The following is a 20,379-nucleotide window of genomic DNA, read 5'->3' as shown; positions in this document are numbered from 1 at the left end:
AATTATGCGTTACCATATCGCCATCGCCACTTCAATATTGCTGCCTCATACGCGCTTTGAGCCTAGCTCCATGTGCCATGGTATGTGTTCACCGGCTTAGGTTAATGCACCGTCCATCCTCCCGTTTCCTGCGTTTCCAGCATGGAAGTTCCGACTGCAAAGACATGCAGAGTTCATCGCGATGCCTCAATTAAAGGAAAAGCGATCACATGTGTGAAGATGGACGGAAATCGGGTCGCATCATGGGCGTTCTTGAAAGTGATCTGCAGCGGAGACGAGAGTCTACGCATCTAGGTGGACCGTGCCGTGTTCTCGTCTCTTGTCGAAGCGAGAGGCCGCACAAAGGTCAATTCCCTCGCTCCTGCTACCGCACTTCTTCACTCCAATGTTTAAAGAGTTTCCACGGTCATGGAGTGAAATGTGTTCATGCTTGTGTGCACATGACACCATGCTTGTTAATTTAGTTAGTAGGCAAATGTTTAAAAGCTCATACGGCTTATAAAACTACTGTCCTTACTGTTGGTGTAGTTGTCTACTAATTAGCTGTTGTAATCAATGCTACGCCTTTCGTGCAAAACTGTGACTTTTTTTATTTATTGCAACTTTAGTGTATTGGGAGTAAATCTTTCTTTCCAATTGAGAGAAAGTTGTATTTCTCTATGAAAGAATGAGGTGCACCGTACTGTAAAGGACTTTTCTTTCTTTAGGTCATGGCAAACAGGTGCACGTTACTATTACGGGCGGTTTTTTTTTTTCTCCCTTTTTCTTGGTCACGAAAAGCGGGTGCATGTTACAATCGAGGCCGCATTAGAATCGAGTAAATACGCTATAAATCAATTTTTTATTTTTCACAGGCTACTTTATACGTCTTTTTTTCAGTGCAAGTGGCAAATTTAGTTTCGGAGCTACAAAGGTATGTTTGGCAGCTTTTTGTTTTGCGGCAGTCCAGATAAAGTAATGATAGGTTATAACAGTCGGATATTTCGTTCTTGTTATCATTGTAAGGAAACTGCACTGTATCGAAATTTTGCTATATCAAAATTTGCTTTTTATACAAATAAGTACAGTCACTGTTTCTTGCATGAAAGGGGCTGTGAAATTTTATAAATTATCACGCAATCGGAAGCAACAATCTTCAATGACAAAAAGAATTCATTTTGTTTAATTTGAGAGTCTGCAACCAAACATAGGGTTTCAAGTCGTGTCAACGATACCTTCACATCAGTGGTACGAAGCATAGCCCGAGCAGCTTCCACATCCACTCTGCCCCTGCGGCTGATAGTGTCGCCCACAGTGCGATGACACTATCGTGAAGAGTACAGGCAGAGAGGAGCGAACATTTCATCTGCCTCTGGCTTCAATGCGTCTCTGAAATTCGAGATTACCTGACCTCCTGCGCTAAATGCACGGGAAGACAGTGTACTAGCAGGCACAGCCGTCTCAACTTGCCCCAGCTTTGCACCTGCCGCAGATTACCGCTAAAATAAAGTGCACTTTCCCCGTATGCGCTCAGCTGCACTGACAGCCATGCACGGCCAGGCTAGAGAAGGGAGGCGTGCATTCCCTCCCACCATCTTGTGCAAATGTGGAGAGCGCACGCATCAAGCCACCGTCCTTCTTGGTTCTCCCTTGCACTTTCCCTCGCACCCACAGCATGCATACAGCTTGCGCGGTGCGATAGGATCTTATTGCCAGTGGCGTAGCAAAGGGGGGCCCAGGGGGCCATGGGCCCCGGGTGCAAGGGGCCAGTGGGGGGTGTCATATATGTCTGATGACACCCCTCTTTCCGCCGGCTTGATTTGCTCCGGTATCCAGTAGCCCGAGCTCATGTACCCGATGCGTTGCGACACAGAATTGTCGGCTGCAGCTCTATCAACACGCCACGAAATAATTGCACGAATGTTCGGGCTATAAAATTTAATTCGCAAAATGGTCGCTAAACCACTCGCCTTAGCGGAACGTTTCATGTGGAGTGTGCTCGTGCCGTGCGTTCATGCTGGGAGCAGGCGTCGCTAAACATACAGTCAGGCATTGTAAGGCGTTGAGGCTCTTGGGTCCCTCTTCCATTCAGAACGCGCAGTGAAGACAAACAAAGACAGCAGCAAGGGGACATTCAACGAGCACGCCTGGCGCTCGCGCCAAGAATAGACGCGAAGCGTGCTCTATTCTGTTCGCAACTTGTGCTGGTACCGCAGCTCGGATAACCACATTTGTCCATATAGCAGCAAATAAAAACGAGGCTTTATTGATCACAATGAAGAGAACTCGGTAATTGTCATAGCATTGGCGCTCGCGCAGCAGGGAGGCAGGTGGCGTTTTCTAATAGGGTGGAGAGATCAGCTTCACTGACACACAATTTAATTTTCGTTTTCGTTCAGTGCTGCCCACAGCCAAAGTACTGCGCGCCATAGTATTTACGACGATTCTTGTGAAGTTGTTGTTGGGCAACATATGAATGTCAGGCTTCAGTTTTGCAAATGCAATATTGCCGCTAAAATTGGTAATTAAAACTTTATAAAGGTATTTTTTGTTACTTGTGGCGTGAGCCATATTTTCCACGATGCCGCATTTGTATTGGCTGCCAAGCCTTACAGTCTGACAGAAGATGTGCACATGCGCTTATCGCAAGTTATCAGTACAGCACCCTGTGTTACTTGGCGCAGAAAAACAGCGTGTATACCTGCCGCATTCGTGATTGAAGGAGAGGGGGACCCGGGGGACGTGCGCGGTATCCAACGCGGCTGTACTGGTGCTGAAACCCAGAAATTGTCAATATCCTCGCCTTCCTTGACTACACGGGGGGGGAGGGGGGGGGCTGCCAAAAGACCTATGGGCCCCGGGTGCCAGATGACCTAGCAACGCCACTGCTTATTGCACTTTTACTTTATATGGTCTGTAACAGCCAGCGGCTGTTGCTGCTCAGCTTCAGTGGCCACTCTCTGCTGCATGGTATGCGATTTGAGAGGTATGCTCACAAGCAGCCACATGTGATTCAACCATTTGACCTGACCGTCTGCATCCGCGCTAGTTTCTATTTATTGTCTCGATGTTCCTTTGCGGTGTCATTGAAATATTATTATGGAAATCATGTATAAACAAGTGTCATTCTATTGATATTGAGATTCGAAATACATGCTGTTCTATGGACAAGTTATAACTGACAATAATAAACTGCACGTAATAAAGCCACAGTTAGTTTCTTGGCCCTCCGTAACAAAATCACGGCGAACAGATGTCCTATTCTGTCGCCTCAGAATAGGACACACGTTTGGCACGCATAACTTTCTGCTCACTGGAAATGATCCTCCAACCTGTGGTAGATGCGGGGAGAGGCTGACCGTCCTCCACGTCCTCCTGGAGTGTCGGGCAGCCGAATCTGAAAGAAGGAAACATTTTTCCCTAGCATACCGGCAGCACATCCCCCTACATCCCGTAATGCTACTCGGCCCAGAACCTTTATTTGACACCAACGCAGTCCTAAGTTTTCTGAAAGATGTTGTCCTGCATGTTTTTAGCCCCACATGTTCGTAGCGGGTTCTCTCTTCAGAGGATGCCGCTGCGATAGCTGTTTAGTATAGCACATGCCTCTAGGCCCTTGTGTTTCAAGGGCTCTGGCGAGGCAGCAGTGCTCCATGTAATTTTACGATCTTATATATTTTATATTTTGCTTCATTCTTCTACTATGGATTTTAATCTTCATAGTATTCGTCACAAGTCATCGCCATAATTTTATACCACGTAGACTTTACGCACTTTACAGCAACTATTTTAGGCCACTTTACAGCCAAGTCACATCTTCGTCACAGAACTCATCATTCCACCGCGAAGTCACTAACACTGTCTTGGCGCTCTTTGGCCATATCTGGCCCTTGCGCCACTAAACCACACACATTCATTCATTCAAGTTATAAAAAGTTAAGTGTTTCGTTATATCTAGGTTTAACTGTACTTACACATGACATTGCCTTTGAGAGGTATGCTCACAAGCAGCCACATGTGATTCAACCATTTGACCTGACCGTCTGCATCCGCGCTAGTTTCTATTTATTGTCTCGATGTTCCTTTGCGGTGTCATTGAAATTTTATTATGGAAATCATGTATAAACAAGTGTCATTCTATTGATATTGAGATTCGAAATACATGCTGTTCTATGGACAAGTTATAAAAAGTTAAGTGTTTCGTTACATCTAGGTTTAACTGTACTTACACATGACATTGCCTTTGACGCTTTACTGTAGTTATGTGCATCTCCCTTTTTGTTTTGTTGTTGTGGTGTTATTGTTGCCTGGAACTGGTAAATAACACTGATGAGAAGGGTATATCTACCTGCAAGTTTTCTGGTGATAAATGTTGCTGCTGGTGCTGCTGGCTTAGCCAGTTGTGCACAAGAACCAAATAATTGCTCACATTGCCCACCTCAAGCTTGGCCAAGGTAATGCTGCTTAGACGAGTGTGTGAGCTTTGTCTTTGCCTGTGCATTTACCAAAGGTCCCCTGTAAGCTGGCAGGTTGGAGGCATTACGCAATGTTTGCTCCCTGCCTGCGGTCGTGTGTGCAGTACAACGTGATCCCGCGGGCGGTGCTGTCCCTGAAGGTGCTGGCGGAACTGCCCATCATCGTGGTGCTCATGTACCAGCTCTACAAGCAGAGCGTGCACGACGATGTGGCCGAGTTCATTCCGCTCATCCTCAACACCATCACCCTGCAGCCCCTGCCCCAGCACAGGTGTGGCTTCCTCTTGCCTGCTATTGGGAAGTGGTAGTCGCACGTGCATAACCCAAGCTGTCAAGATTAACGCTAGCTGGTCCGCCACTGGTTTCTAAGTGGCTCTGCTTGACTGAAAACATTGCAGAGGAAATGGGGACGCATTAAGGATAGTAGCTGACAGCAACACTACTGAGCATAATAACTTAGAGGTGTGGATATCTTCACCATGACTGAAGATGTAAACGACTTCACCGTGGCATGATTATGTTATTGAAGCATCATGATCGTGTGTAATGAGAAAGCTTTGTTCATGTGTAAGAATGCAGCCACATGTGTGACACAGTATGCTGTAACTATCATGGCGTCTTAATTCTGCTAACTGGCGTTTAGTGGCATAGCTGTTTGATTTCATACTGCAAATTGTCATTCTTTCTATGCGAAATTTGTATGCTAGTTAACAGGAAAATTTTCCCAATAAAGCTTTATTAAGTGTCAAGTGCTGTTTTGGTGAGTCGCAACTTGGAAGCTAAATTTTTAAGCAGCTCCGTAAATGGTGCAGTGTTGTGTTCTTTGAGTTTTCACACCTGTCTAAAGGTTATTTTCATGCAACACATGATCAAAATTTGTAAATTCTGCTTGTGCTTTAACAGATGGTGAACACACTCTGTGTGTGCCCTCAGCAAGCCTTTGTTGCTTTTCCAGACACCTCAGTTTTTTTTTGTACTAAAGCTTGAATGTGTAAGTGATGCAAACCTTGCACCTAAATAGGGTGAAGAGACCTGTCCGATCTGCCGTACATTGCATGCTCTTGCTTGTGCCTGTGCAGAATAGGAGCTCACACCAGCTGCATTTGTTGTACGTAGTTTGGGTGTGAAGGGTCGACTCCTCTCCTGATTGCAGGATGAATCCAGCCTTCAACCGTGAGGTGTTTGTGGACTTCATGGCCGCCCAGATCAAGACGCTCTCGTTCCTGGCATACATTGTAAAGATCTACCAGGTGGGAATACCTGGGATGGAACCCCCAAAGATGACTCTGCACGAAATCTTCAGCATTGGCGAGGCACGTACAGAAATGAGGCACGAGTAAGGTGCAAGGCCATCGGCAGTTTCATCGGTTCCTGAAGCACAGTAACGCCGCAAGGTGAAGTCGCAGTCAGTGAAAAACAGGTCAGAGAGAGAAAGGAAGCAGCCGTGCAAGCAAATGGGGGTGGGGTCGACAGTACTTCTTCTTTCATCATTCACTTGATCTGCGACTGCCATTTCACCTGTTCTGTTGAGAAAAGCAGCCGCTGGGCTTGCCAAACATATCGAGCCTGCCTTGCAAGCATTACAGTAGTCGGCTTAGGCCAGAAAAAGACAGAAAAGCTTGGCTTTCAAGTAAAGCAGGTTTGCTACCAGTTATTGAACAGCAATTTTCATGAGATATCTCCATGGCCCCTTCTGTCATAGTGTGCCTCCATGTGCAAACTCGCGGGTTTTCCGTTTGCTTGGGACAGGAACAATTCTACAAATAAAAAAATTTTGGCACTTGTGGCACTTGGGCATCAGTGGGAGTTTTTCGTCCGGCAACATGGTGTCCTAAGTTTTTTAGTGATGCGCGCATTTGGCTCAAATGAGGACCTTGTTATTTTCGGGAAGTGACAGGACTTTGTTGAGGACACAAATGTGAATTTAGGTGTGGCGTGTGTCATTGTAGACAGAGGCTTGAGACCATGAGAACAGTAAAAAATTTTGATTAGATCATCCAGCGTGGCTGTGTAATCTGGAATGAATACACCCACTGGCATTTTTCAAACATGCACACATGCATTGTGTGGCACACAGCTTAAGGCTGCATGCCTAAGCTTGGAATAAATATTTTTGTTTCAGTCATGGTTTCCAAATTCTTGCTTGTGGTTGCACACACTGAGGGGGTTGTTGAATGCCTCCTTTCTCCCCTTTTTTTTAGAAGTGCTTGTATCCTTGTTGCATACATGCATTAAAGAATGGAAAGCATCCATTCATGGCTGAAGGGGCTGGAGAGCTGGGGCTGGCAGCGCCAATGTGTGGCAAGCTCAGGTGCTCGCCGAGTATCCATCACATGCTCTTGCTTTTGCATGCTTTGTGTTGCATGTTAATCAAACCATGAGTGTGCAGTCGCATGCACTTTGCTGTGTAGCGCAAAGCCGGTAGAGATGCATGGTACCTTGTTGATTGCCTTGGGCTTTGGTGCATGAGGAATGTTTATGTACTATCACATGCTGCATCTCGAAGGCCAACTGCAACAAAACTTTGTACTGTGCAAGAAGCCTAGTCTCGGATAGCATAGATATAGGGCAGGCCTCAGTGTAGAATTTTACGTTTGCACTTCAAGATGATGTGTCAAGAGAAGGTTTCAAGAAGAGGTAGTTTTAATACCGAAACTAAAATTGGAAACCTGGAACGTTAATAATCAGCAGGGTGGCTGGGCAATGCTCAGAGGGTATCCCAGAGGGTATGTTTTAGAATAAGCATTTTGCAATGACCACTAGGTGAATTAATTGTTGGGCTAGTTGGCCTGTATAGCTGAACAAGTAAATTAGCGCTGTGAAAGACACAGACACAAGAGAGGGAGGCAAAGACACGCACTTGTCTTTGTGTTCCTTTTTTGTGTCTGTCTCTTTTATAGCACTAATTTACCTGTGCAGCACCACCAGGCGCTCGTGTAATCTTATAAGTGGCTACTTACCATATTTACTCTAACGTTATCGCAATTGTAATGTTGTAATGTTCAAGGAATCAATTTGGAAATAAGTTCTCTTCCCTCGTCGTCATCCGAATAGGAAGAAGAGCTTTCCTTGAACTGTATTCTCAAGCGATCATTTGGGACATAATATCACTACAGTGAAACCTCGTTAAACCGTAGTTGGCCGGAGCTCGGATAAGCTACGCACTAAACGGTAGTACTGTTTAACCGAAATAGCATGACATCGCCCACCTACCTGTCGAAAACGGAACTCAGAGAGAGTGCGATGAAAGGGGAAAAAAACATGCAGTATTTATTCACTTCGCGCGACAAAAGTGTTATTTTCGTTTGATGCCGCGGTGGCCTAGCACGACGACAGCGGCCTCAAACTTACTGAAGCTGCGTGCCAGCTTTTCAGCCAGCCCCCTCTTCTCGGCAAACACTCGCATGGCAGATTCCTCGTTGGCGTTACGTATTCTCCGTGCACGTGCGCAGTAGTGCTGCAGAAGTCCCGGGGGCGCATTTTCGTTGCTGGGTGCCGGAGTTTTGAATACTTTTCGTTTGGAATAGAGTTACGTTATCGCGCCCCTGTTCTCGTCGCGACAATTGCGTTCATGAGGCTGACGTAACGTGTAGCTTCTGCCACTGTCGGGCCTGAATCGGCCGTGCTGTCGCTTTCCGTGTCGTCCTTATCACTGTCGCTAGGCGACACTTCGGCAACAACAGAGGCAACGATGGCGAAAAGTCGAACCTCGTAGCCGACATGTCTTCGCGTCTGTAGCAGCGCTGCCGAGCAACTTCTTCGCATTCCAAATGCCACACACCGTAGTCAACAGCAGATCCTTGTCGCGTGCCAGCGCCGACTTCTCCGTGTCACGTTCGATAGCACGGACGATGTCTAATTTTTAATTTATGCTGAGCACCTGGCGTCTTTTTTATCCGAGCTTCGAAATGACGCATGTCCTCGCTTGCACGACGCCATAACGCTCTCTGCCACGGCGTCGAAATGATGTTGATGTTGATGTGGCTTCACGCGCAAACGCACAGGGCACTTGGAGGCCGTTGTTCCGATCTCTGAGGTTTGTTTTGCCAGGCCGCCCGATGTAGACGACGCACCGCCGTGTTTGCGCGACGAAAAGTTGAAACGCTACGTTTTAACCGATGCGTACGCAATAAGCTGGTACGGTTTATGCGGATACAAAACACATTATGTTCAATGGCCGCTGAGTCGGGGATTTGGCTTTACTACTTTTAAAACGAAACTACTGTTTAAGCGGGTACGGTTTAATAAGGTTTTACTGTATCATAAAATTTCAAACGGCTCGGCACCTAGCTTGTCCGCGACAGTGTTTTTGGTGCAGCGCCAAGCTTGCTATTTCGGCACAGTGTCTCGCAAGAGTGAAACTATCTCTGAAAGGGATTGCCTGAAAATATGTGCTCCTTGTTGCTTTCCACCTGCCAGATCAAGTCATCTTTTGGGCCTTCGTGCTTGTTTGAGATTGAGCACTTCTTAAAAGACAGCACAACCATTTCATTTGGGAGGCCGTATTAGGGCCACTATCTTGCATGCACTCGAAAAGCCGATGTTTGGTTTCACCGCACGCAATCCGCACGGCCTGGACAATCGCGTGAGACGAAACCGATCTTCGGCTGTTCGAATGTGTACAAGATAGCGGCCCAGGCCTTGTTGAGGTCTGCGAAAGGCCTTTCATTTAAAGAGGGCTTGCTGCTGGCCTTGCCATCGCTTACTCGATGTTGAGCTGCAGCGGAGTTTGTATCGTTTGTCTCTTGGAGGGGACGTCATACCGAATATGCTGTGTTGCCATATCGTCACGAATGAATGAAGTCAAAGCGTGGAAAGCCGCAGGTTTCTGTAGCACCATAACCATACGACCACTCATAAGTGTAGTGAAAATGGCGTCAATTTGCTTGTGACAACAAACAAGTTTTGACTTGGGTTTTGTCTATAGATTGGATTGATGTAAAGATAGAGGTTGCCAACATAACGGTAAAACCCACGGGATTTCGAATATCTTTTTAAAAATGGTCTAGTTTGCCATCATTTGAACATAATGCAAGGGTTGACTTCAAGCAACAAAAATCGTGGAATTGAAAACCCATTACAACCCATTACAACCCATTACAACCCATTACAATCGAGTGAATAAGATAATTACTACAAATTAAAAAAAAAAGAATACTAGCCCTGCGACTATGCCAAGGTTGCTTCGGAGGTCTATACTGTTAATTTATAGCAACTTAGCCAAAGTGACAAAATGACATTGCGTTGCAGTTCGCCTTCGTGTAACCTGCTGTCTTGTGCTTCTTCTTCACTTATGTGGCTCCATTTGTCCACTGCACAATATCAGTGCTCCCACAAAGGGCAGAATTTGTTATTTTCCTGAAGCTTATACTTTTCTTGCTTGTGCAGCTCGTGCTCTCTCCGTCAATTTTACACTCTCTTTTCACTGCACTGTTGTGGGGTCTCCCGCACAAGATCTTCTGTCGCTGTGGGGTGAAAATGTGTAGCCTGCTTTAGCACTGTCGGTCGTGGTACTTTCAGTCGTGTTTGTCGTCGATGTGCTATAAAAGCTTTGCCAACTGCTTCTTTAACTTCTGGGGAGCGCACACCTTCACTTACCATTCTTCTTTTCCACTCCACAATACCAGCAAGGCATCCAATTTTTATCCTCTCCTTTTCGTCTGTTGAATGCTGGTGTATCCTTTAAATATTTTCCTGACTTTCCTTGTGAACTAAATGCTACACTTATGTATCCCATCACTGTCCATAAACAAGGAGCTATGTGTACATATGAGGCTCGCTATTATATTCCCATTTGTCATTTTCATTGAGTGGCACATTTGAAAATGAGTCATCTGGATTTAATATTTACATTACCTTGCTAGCCCTAGAGACCGCATGGACGACCATGTGCAGAAAATGGTCCAATTTTTTTTGCTGCTATAGATGAAGAAAAAAAAAATCAGAAACAGAACCAACATTATGTTGAATAATATTTAACTTTCGATTCTAAAATTTATGCTTCTTCAGTACTGCATTTTTCAGTGTAAAATTTCCATCCTTATGTGAGGGTGAATCGGAAAGTCTTTTCCCCTATTTTTTGTTAGCCAAATTACGGCTATAAATGTGAAGTAGGCATTTCTATTCCCAGCGGGGGACCTTTCTTGGACCGGCCTGGCCTTACCTGCTGGTTGTTCTGAGGCACAGCGCTGCTGTCAGTTGTTGAAGATAGTTGTGCTTCACACTTGCACGGCGTACGAGCAACAAAGTGTGGTTCATTTTCTGTGTAGCAAGGGATGAATGCCCATCGAAATTCACAGGGAAATACAGTCCACGTACGGGGAAAGGTGTCTCATTTGAGAAGTGTGAGGTGGTGGTGTTGTGGGTTCGCAAAAGGCCGTGAAGAGTTGCATGACAGTGAGCGTTCGGTAAGTCTCGTGCGTAGCTGACTGACGACATTTCTCGCGTGGATCCAATGGTGAAAGCAGATCAGCATGTGCACCTGCAGGACATTTTCCGGCAGCTTGGCATTTCGTATGGGAGTGTGTACGACTTCGTTCATGGGTCCTCAGGGTACTGGAAGGTTTTATGTTGGTGGGTGTCTAAGCAATTAGATGACGTGATGAAAGGCACGCGAATCATTGCTTCACTGAATCATCTGCAACAGTATGCAGAGGAGGGCGAAAGTTTCCCGGACTACAATGTTACTGGCTGCGAAATTTGGATACGTCATTTCACGCTGGAATTGAAGCTGCAGAGCCTGCAGAGCCTGAACATCTGGGTTTGCCTGTGACGCAAAAATTCCGTTCTGTGCTATCTGCTGCGAAAGTGATGTTAATGGTTTTGTGGGATCGCCATGGACCACTCCTGCTGGATTTCATGCCACAAGGTGCAACGTCAAGGCTGACAGTTATTGTTCCACACTGTCACGTCTGGTGGCTGTCATCGGGCAAAAACACCTAGGGATTTTCAATGCAGACAGCGTGATTATCCTCCGTGACAATGCGAGGCCGCATGTGGCAATCAGAACCACCTACAAGCTCCGTTAATTTCACCGGGAGAGTCTGGACTTCGCCCCTAGTGATTTCCACGTGTTTAGTCCGCCAAAGAAGTTCCTGGCAATACAGCGATTCACGTGCAATGATGAAGCCAAGACGGCAGTCCGACGGTGGTTCCACAGTCAGCCAGACAAACTCTACCGCAGGGGCATTTCAAATTTAGTGCTGCGATGGGACAAATGGTCTGAACCGGGGTGGGTACAATGTGGCAAAATAGTGTAAGGTACGTAGAAAAGTACGTATATTTGTAGTTACCTGTACGTACCTTATTTTGGCTAATAAAAAATAGGCACAAAGACTTTCTGATTTGCCCTTGTATCAGACATTCCTGTTGTAAGCAGGCATTACTCAAAGGCTAGTCATAAAGGTTGCACTTAAACAAAATGTGTTCCTCTTCACCTCACTGGCATGATAAAGCATGACTATGGATGCTTGTATTGCAATTGCACAATGTATAACATTGATAAGGTAATGTAATGTTCCAATGGCCTGCCGTGGTTCAACTAGGCAGGGAGATAAAAGTGTAAACTTTGCCTGTGCACAATGTGCTGTACTAAGTCACTTTCCATAATGGTGAGCTGAGTTTCTCTAACATCTTTTTATCTAGTGCAATTTCAATCGGAGGAAGAAAAAGACTAAATGCATATGGAAAACACATTATTGTCTTTCTTAGTCGGAGGTAGTGAAGGCTACAGTGCACCATACAAAAGTTTATAGCCACTTCAGGTGCTTCGGGGCATTGCTAATCTTCATATCTTCAGTTTATTGTTCATTTATATTGACTATTATTTTTATTCTTAGGAAATATTCTTAAATAATGTTCCCATTTTGAACCATGTATTGAGCAATTCGCCTCTGTGGTCATGTCCACATGTGAGCTTTTGCCATTCCCACCAGTACGCATGCGCACACAAACTTTGTATGCATTTGCAGTAGTTGGGATGGCTGATTGCCTGTGATCCCGAACTCCGCTTCAAGCACGCCTCCCTTAGTTCAGTCTGCGAGTGTGATCTCGCACCCGATCTCGCACCCGATCTCCATTTTAATTGTTGATGGGTACAAACATATCGAGGGCGAGCTTCCCGCGATGACGTACTGCCCAACACCCCTGCCAGCTAGGCCTAACCAGCTCTGCCTCTGCGGGGGTCGGTGACCAAAGTTGCGGTTTAGTGCCGAGTCAATGAAACACTTCGTAGTGGCACTTGAAAAGTGGAGGAGCCACCTCAGCAATGAAAGTTGAGGGCACAGGTGGATTGCGGAACGCTCCAACAACAGCAACTTGGCTTGTGGTCACGACGTATTTGACATCGCGCACTTGGATCAGTACAAAAAATTGAATGATGCACTGTATGGGGCGTGCAATTTCAGTTGTCGTTCTACATTGGTTCTGCAGAGTTGGAGGCAGTGCTGCAGGAAAGTCCGAATGATCGAGCTGCTCTAAAATAATTGGGTGTCTTGCTTTCCCCTGTAGCTTTTTCTTTCTTTTTCAGTGTTCATTTTTTCAGCTTTGCGCGAATACCACAGGTCGTCGGACGTTATCCTTTCGCTTTTCATAAATTTAAATGGATGCCAACATCCTGGTCATATGCTTGTATTTTGGGATATGTGTGGCTGCTTGGCCTACATGTTTTGCATGTGTGCAGCATTTGAAAAATGTTTAGATTATAGTGCAGTACCGTTTATAGTGCAGATATTCGCGACTCTGGTGGCTTTGGTTATAAGCGGTCTCCACTGTATGTTTAACTTGCACTATTTTAAGTCGGCTATACAGTACTTCATGGCAGTTACAACTCTGCATAAAGCACACATGCATGCCTTCCTCCTACCTCTTTCCTTACCACTCTTTCCTCATGCTGGAGAATGGGTGAAAGGAGCATTATTGGAAAAATGCAAATCCCACCCCACTTTGTTTGTGCTGGCCTCTGGTGGGCGGAAAGGTTGTTACCAAGGTTTACCGCTGATGTTCCCACTGTCTGGGAACAGGCATCACACGATGCGATAGTAAAATACGTGGCCTCGCATAAGACAGCAGTGCTGAAGAGAGAGTAATGCTTACAATTTGTGCTTTTTAGCCTTTGCCCTTTTTGGTGGTCTCTCGTGTGGACACAGTGTTTTATTTCTTTGTGGAAGAGCTTGGTGAGTCTTTGGTCTTGTTGGATATGTCTGCTTGAGCACTGGCGCCATTTTTTTTGTATCTGGTATTTCGGAAGCTGTGTAAGCAGGGGCAAACCTGAACACTTGTTCTCCCATGATTAAGACCGTGTGAGCAATTAAACTCCAACAGCGTGTTGAAATTAGGAAGATATTATAGTTTATTTCTGACAGCCGTATATAGTCGTAACAGGGAGGAAGGAGTCAGACTGTGTACACCATTTCGCTTGTTACAAAGGCCTTGTTGAATACATGCAATGCATAAAGGCCTCATTACATTTAAGCTGGGATGTAAGAATTTGCATAAAAAATATGTGGTCTTCAATGGAGCATCAATCAGCAAATAAAATAATTTGTTAAATCAAAAATTTTGATAACTTGAACTTCATACATAAGAGTATGTGTGTATTAAAACCACTGAAAAGCAGCGCTAGAAGACATAACAAAATAGGAACGAGCACGCAGACACGGCTGTGTGCTCCCGACTATCTTGCCTAGTCTATCAATCTTGTCCTTCCAGCCAATGCTTGCTCTTTAAAAAACCACTTGGGAATTTGGTGTTGCAAGTATACTTGGAGGTAAGCAGGGCAGGTTCCTTTTCTCGGGAAAAGGGCTCCTCTGGGCAACAGACCTCTTGGCCTTCGACTGAATACAGCTTTTTGCAACAGTGAAGGTGAGCTTGCATCAATGCTGGTGGATGGCATTGCATCGGAATTCAAAACCAAATGGGCTGCGCAGGAGGGAGTAGTCTCTCGGTAATGCGGCGCTGATGTGCAGCCGGTCCTCCCTTGCAGGAGACTGTGGGTGTGCATTGCAGCCAGTTGGCGCAAGGCATGCTGGGACTGCTGATGCTGTGCCCCCAGGAGGTGGCACACCTGCGCAAGGAACTGCTCATCGCCGCCCGGCACATCCTGGCCACCGACTTGCGCAACAGCTGAGTGCCCTCTCTCTGCTTGCAACCTGGGATTGTTAACTTTTTCCATGCATCGGTTCTCGTTTCGAAAAAAAAAAGGGGGGGGGGGAGTTTGTGAAACTGCACCACCGGAACTGCTTTGCCATTTGCGTCATTTCGTGCCACACATTTCTCGCGCAGTCCTGCCGCGCAGTTTGCAAACTGTGTTACACGTAATTGTTTGTGCCATGATGCATCAATATTGAAAGCTGGCACCGAAGTGTAACCACTGGGTGGCCAATCCTGCCGAGAGTTGCTGTACAACAACTTGCTAGCCGGTGAAAGAGACATAGCACATTTATTCAGAAGGATGAAAATGATGCACTATGTTTGCGTGAATGTGGTGTGAACTGAGAAGTTTAGCGACTTGACAAATGAAACAATAGAGAGTTTTAAAAACTGCACACCCAAGTGTCCTAGTGTCCCCAAAACCATGCGCCCTGCTTGCGTTCTTCTGCATGCCCGGAGGTTTGCGTACCCTAACCTTGGGTGTGCAGAAGCTAAAACGCCTTAATGTTACAATAACAAGTGATGCATAATGCAATTGTAGCCATGGACTTGGAATAAGGCCTCTCAGCTGAGTGCAATCACCAATGTGTTACCATGACATGTGGTTGTGTGGGATCACCAGCACATGCGGGGACGCCCGTGCAGGGATTCTTTGTGGTAACCATCACAGTGAAGGATCACCCATTACACTGCGCTAAGACATATTAACAGGGCTGCACTGCATGGCACATACAGTAAATCGTTGGTGATGCGATCACGGCTGGTACGAATTTCAGGTTGATACGAGAGAGAGAGAGAGGTTTAATGATATGAAATGCAGAGAGGTCAGCCTGAGGAACATTCCTCTAGCCAGCTACTCTGCGTTGGAGGAAGGGAAGACGGAAAGAAAGCAGATTGATACAAATTTGTATACAATTCCCCAGCCGAAGTGTCCTGAATACTATGAGCCACATTTCAGGTGTTCTGAATGTTCACATGCACCGGTACGGGTGATACAAACGAGCAAACAGTGACCACCAGCAGTAAAGTGGTGAGGAGGCCACCACAAGTTGGCAGAGACAGTGAAGAGGCTGCTCCAAGACAGGCTTCCTTTTTCTCTACTGCCGATTGTGCCATGCCTTTTGTGCCAACTTTAAAAAAAAATTAAAAATTACCGATGATTGCGATACTCCCTAATGCAAAATTTGAGCGCAGCTCTATATTTCATTTCATGATATTCTATTAGCTGGTGTGGACAATCTGTCTCTTGCGACACGTTGCAAATAGAGTGAAGTGTACCACAACGGCCTCGCTAATCTGGAGATCGCAAGAGGCAGCGTGTGGATGACGCATGGCTGCGATTCGCTGCAGACGGACCTCTCGGACTATGCGCGCTACTCTGGTTCCATCTCATAGCCATTGTTGCAGCACTACGCTTTTCTTCTCGCGCTTTTGCCATACCTGCCTCCTCCGCTTTTCACCTCATGGCTCCACTGCACCCTTCCAGCCTCCGTTGCTGTCCGTGTTTGCTCCTTCATCCTTCACTGTGCTCGTTTGCTCAGTTACACTGATGCCAACACTCGCTGCAGAAGCAGGTGCTTAAGAGCTGCCCTCTGAAAAAGAAAGAGAGAGAGAAAAAAAAGTTGAAGAATGTAGGCAGGGTACCCACTGTAGGTGGAAACCATATGGGGCGCTAACAGTCAGACCACTTCCCTGTTTGGAGCTCATGGGAGGCCAGCAGAAGGCAGGCTGTCCGAGTTGTGTGCTTGCTTGTTTTCGTGGCCGCAGATGTCGCAGTCGCCTTGCATGCTGTTTGCATCAGTTCGCGCCTCGATACTCCCTGCTTCTCATACTGTGTTCGAATTGTTGCCCCTTGCAATTGTATCAACCAGGAGTGATACGTGCGCAAGCGTAGGCCATCATGTCTAGGAAGTGAAAATGATAAGCTTGGCATTGAGGGTTCCACCGTCGACTTTGTCATAGCGGACGATGTCCTTGTGACCTTTGGCACACCTGCCAGCTCTCCCGAATTATTTGTAAAGCTTACATATTTGGGTTCGTTGAAAGATTTTTTCTAATATTACGCCAAGTATTACGAAAAATAAACTCTATTCGTGGAAAGGTTCTACTCGTCGAATCCGAAACTCCTATTGGTAGTCTTCAAATGGTTAAAGAATGCAGGAGGAATACTTGCTTTGAGCAATTTTACTCAGACCAGTACCTGAAACGGTCGCTGGAAAAGTCCTTGTAATTTAGCAATGTGTTGCTTGTCACTATTTGCTGTACCAAGTTTGTTGCCACTTGTGTGTCGCATCTAAACTTAAATCATAATAAATAAAGTAATTATGTATCCGTTGGAAAGCCAAGCCTTCAGGCCAGGCAGTAATGAAAAACAAAATGTCTGCTATCCCTCTTCCCTCTTTGGTGTGGTCTCGGTGGGAGTTTATATGAGTTTCATAAAGTCCACAGGCCGACAGGTATGTCTGTGGACTACACACACTTGAAGAAATAGTGAATCAAGTCGTGACATCGCATCCCGAAATTTCAAGCAGCGACAGCAATGACAACTACCTCTGCAGGGCCAATGAGCATCAACTGCCGACGGCCGAAACATTGCATGCCCTCGAAATTCTGAGGCGTGCCGTGGCTTCTGAGAGTGCTCGAGCAAACACATCTACACAGTTCACCTTCCAGAATTTACTGCTACAGTCGAACCCGACTATATCGAACCCGTTTACATCGAATTATTCCATATATCGAACAATTTTTGGACACGGTATAGTTACAATGAGTATATATAGCAAAAATTACGCTTACATAGAACAAAACTAGTAGCGACTCCCGATATATCGAACGTCAAGCGGCGGAAAGTGCCCCCGGAAGTTGGCTTTCCCTCGCGGTGATCCAACCGCTCTCCCTACGCGACCGCGCTACCTCGGAGCCGCCGACACCCCCTACAAAAAATGATCCTGGCCCGCCCGCCCGCACCGCTTGCTCAGACAGCCAATCAGAGGCTCCTGTGCTCTCGTCGTGCAAGATGGCGAAAGTGCGAGTTGTCTCGCTGCTTATCTGGTTCATTGTGTGCGCCTTCTCCCGCAGTGTTGCCGTGATGAAGCGGCAGAATTCGCCTTTCGTCGTGAAGCTCGAAATCATAAATCGGGTCGAACGCGGTGACAAGTCGGATGTCCCCGCAACGTACAAGATTCCGAGGTGCACTCTCGGCACGATCTTGAAGGGGGAAATTAGGGCTAAAGCGGCCTAACTCGCGACCCGGTGCCCGTAGTACCCGTGGCCCCCGACGCGTACGCACGGCCGTGTACGAGTGGTTCATCCAAAATAGCTTCAGCCGTACCGACTTCCGCGTGCTCGGTGATGACTGTAAATTCTGATTAATGCGACGAAGCCGTTGCCAGTGTTGCCGAAGTTTGGAGCGAGCTGTCAGAATTTCCGGAAGCTGTTGACGAATCAACGGTGGACGAGTTTGTGAGCGCAAATGGTGGTGTCGCGACCACGGGAGAGTCCGGAAACGAAGACTACATTGCCGACATCGTGCCGAGCACAAGTGAAAATGGGCACAACGAGGAAAGCAACGACTGTCTTTGGCCCACATCTTCCGAAGTGACTGGTGCGCTCGCACTAGTCCGGTGCTTCTGCGCGAATGCGGAATGTTGCGGCCTCAGCTGCTCCGACTCCTTAAACAAAGTGGAAAAGTGCGTGCCTCGCACTCAGCGAAACTGCCCAAGCAGAAGAAAATGCAGGACTATTTCATGCGAAACTAAGCTAGTTTCATCAATAAAGTGATTTTATAAATGGTATGTGCTTTTATGACATCCACTTATTTAGCAGGCTTATATCGAATTATGCTCTATATCGAACTGATAGGCGTTTTTTGGCGAGTTCGATATAGCCGGGTTCGACTGTAGTTGACTTGGTGAAGAAGAAAACCCACAAGTATATCTGGGACTTCTTCCAGCTAAAATACCGTATTTACTCGAATCTAGGCCGACCCCGATTCTAAGCTGACCACCTAAAGTCCAAAACCAACAACAACAACAACAACAAAAAAACATATATTACCTCGAATGTAGGCCAACCAAGAAAGGCGAGGGCAACGTTCACAAAATGCGAACAGCATTTATTGAATCTGAACATGCAGAGCTCATTCAATGTGGTTGTCGCTGCTAGACTGGTCGCTGTGTTCCTTGTCACTGTCACCTTCAAACAGTGCACTATCTTCAGTACCGTCAAGCGCATTAGATATGCTGCACTTTTTAAAGGCGCGCACGATCAAAGTACCTGGGATGTCGTCCCACGCTGCAGCTACCCAGCCCGCCAGCTGCGATAGCGATGCACGTTTGATACGGCCCGTTGCCGTTGGCATGTGGTCTTCGTCAGTCAACCAGTCCATGTAATATTTCCACAGACGATCCTTGAAAGGTTTGTTGATGCAGACATCAAGTGGCTGCAACTGACCTGTCACACCACCCGGTATGACAGCGAGGTTCACGGGGACTGTGGAAATGTCTGAGTAAACAGGTGTCCGAAAAAGCAGATTAAGAAAAAAAAAAATTCCTTTATTTCCACGCACTTATTCGGGCTCGGCAGTAGGCTTGAAGAAATCAGGAATGCGTTTTTGCACGCTGTTTCGTTTATGCGCCGTTTACACGCAATCAGATAAGCCTAAATCTTAGAAAGGGTCGTACGGTCACTATAGGCGGCTGAAAGCACAGTCACTGCTTGTACACGCTCCGCATGCGACGGCATGATGCGTGATCTTCTACTCGGAGTCATCGTTCAGTGGTGCAGCAGAAACCTGACGAATAATCTCGCTGTCGTCGAATTCTGCGCACGTAAGTACAGCAGTGTCAGCACCTGTGAAACTGTCAAATGATACTGTGTCCGGAATCGCAATGCAACCACTGCGCAGATCTCCGCAGAACATTTTCGGCATCATTAGGGAGCACATCGGAAGGCGACAAATCCTAGGCCTCCCGGCACCCGCTTGCCGGCATTCCCCAGCGCAGTCTGCACGGGCACTGTCGGCGCCATTAGACACTTGACGTGATGTTTCCGTATGCCGCGTTGGATCACCACAACCTCAACACAGCACACAAAGCAAACACCACCACGCCGTCATGCCGACACCAGTCGCACAAACGAAAAACGTGGCCTACTCGCAGCGTTGTGCACGAAGAAAGAAACAATTCAGCTGCTGGATTGTGTTGACGTGGCTTACTAAGCTGAGACTAGAACTGCTGCAGCCACTCTATCGGACCAGGCACAAACGATAATGATGAGCGGGGATTTGCAGTAGCGCCACTTCGTGGGGCAGCAAGGAGGCTCCATCCAAAACAAAAATGGCGTTCAGCAAGTTGAACCATGCACTGGTCAGAGTCGGTGCATGGTGCTCTCGATTGACTTGGTTCAAGGAGTGTCTGAAAAATCGGATGAGAAGTTGCAAGGTGTCCGAACTTTTGGCAGTTGTTATACATTATGGTGTATGGGGAGAATGGGCGGTGCCGCGAAGCAGACCGAATAATCGAACATGTCCGAGTTTTTGGAGTCCGAAAAATCAGTCAGCGACTGTAATGCATGTGGTGCCGCGCGGGCAATTGACCAAAAAAACGACTGTGGCACCGTCATGGCATTGTATATTGCACCAGTGCACGTGCCATGCTGTGTACACTGTAAATGCTGCACGCCTCCTCCCTGGAGGCGTGCCTCGAAAGTGTGTGATTTTCTTTGTGGCTACCAAAATCCATGCGCACTGGTCGTTCGCTCGTCTCGAAGGCCACAT

The 20,379-nt window shown here is 46.7% G+C and overlaps 1 protein-coding gene across 9 annotated transcripts in view; it reads left to right on the top strand.

Moving 5' to 3' along the window:
• Nipped-A (Transcription-associated protein Nipped-A) overlaps positions 1-20,379 on the top strand; it is a 435,149-nt gene that overhangs the window by 64,529 nt on the left and 350,241 nt on the right. For 6 of the 9 annotated variants that reach the window (XM_075682656.1, XM_075682655.1, XM_075682663.1 and 3 more), the window contains 3 exons: positions 4,559-4,725; positions 5,608-5,767; positions 14,437-14,575. In XM_075682656.1, coding sequence (XP_075538771.1) covers positions 4,559-4,725; positions 5,608-5,767; positions 14,437-14,575 — 466 coding nt within the window. The remainder of the gene's footprint in view (positions 1-4,558; positions 4,726-5,607; positions 5,768-14,436; positions 14,576-20,379) is intronic. The other 3 variants (XM_075682662.1, XM_075682661.1, XM_075682659.1) reach the window with 1 other exon arrangement.

The sequence above is a fragment of the Dermacentor variabilis genome, chromosome 2 (genome assembly GCF_050947875.1).
Source record: "Dermacentor variabilis isolate Ectoservices chromosome 2, ASM5094787v1, whole genome shotgun sequence".
Classification (NCBI taxonomy): Eukaryota; Metazoa; Arthropoda; class Arachnida; order Ixodida; family Ixodidae; genus Dermacentor; species Dermacentor variabilis.
Note: the sequence above shows the minus strand (reverse complement) of the source record. Positions and strands in the feature narration are given on the sequence as shown.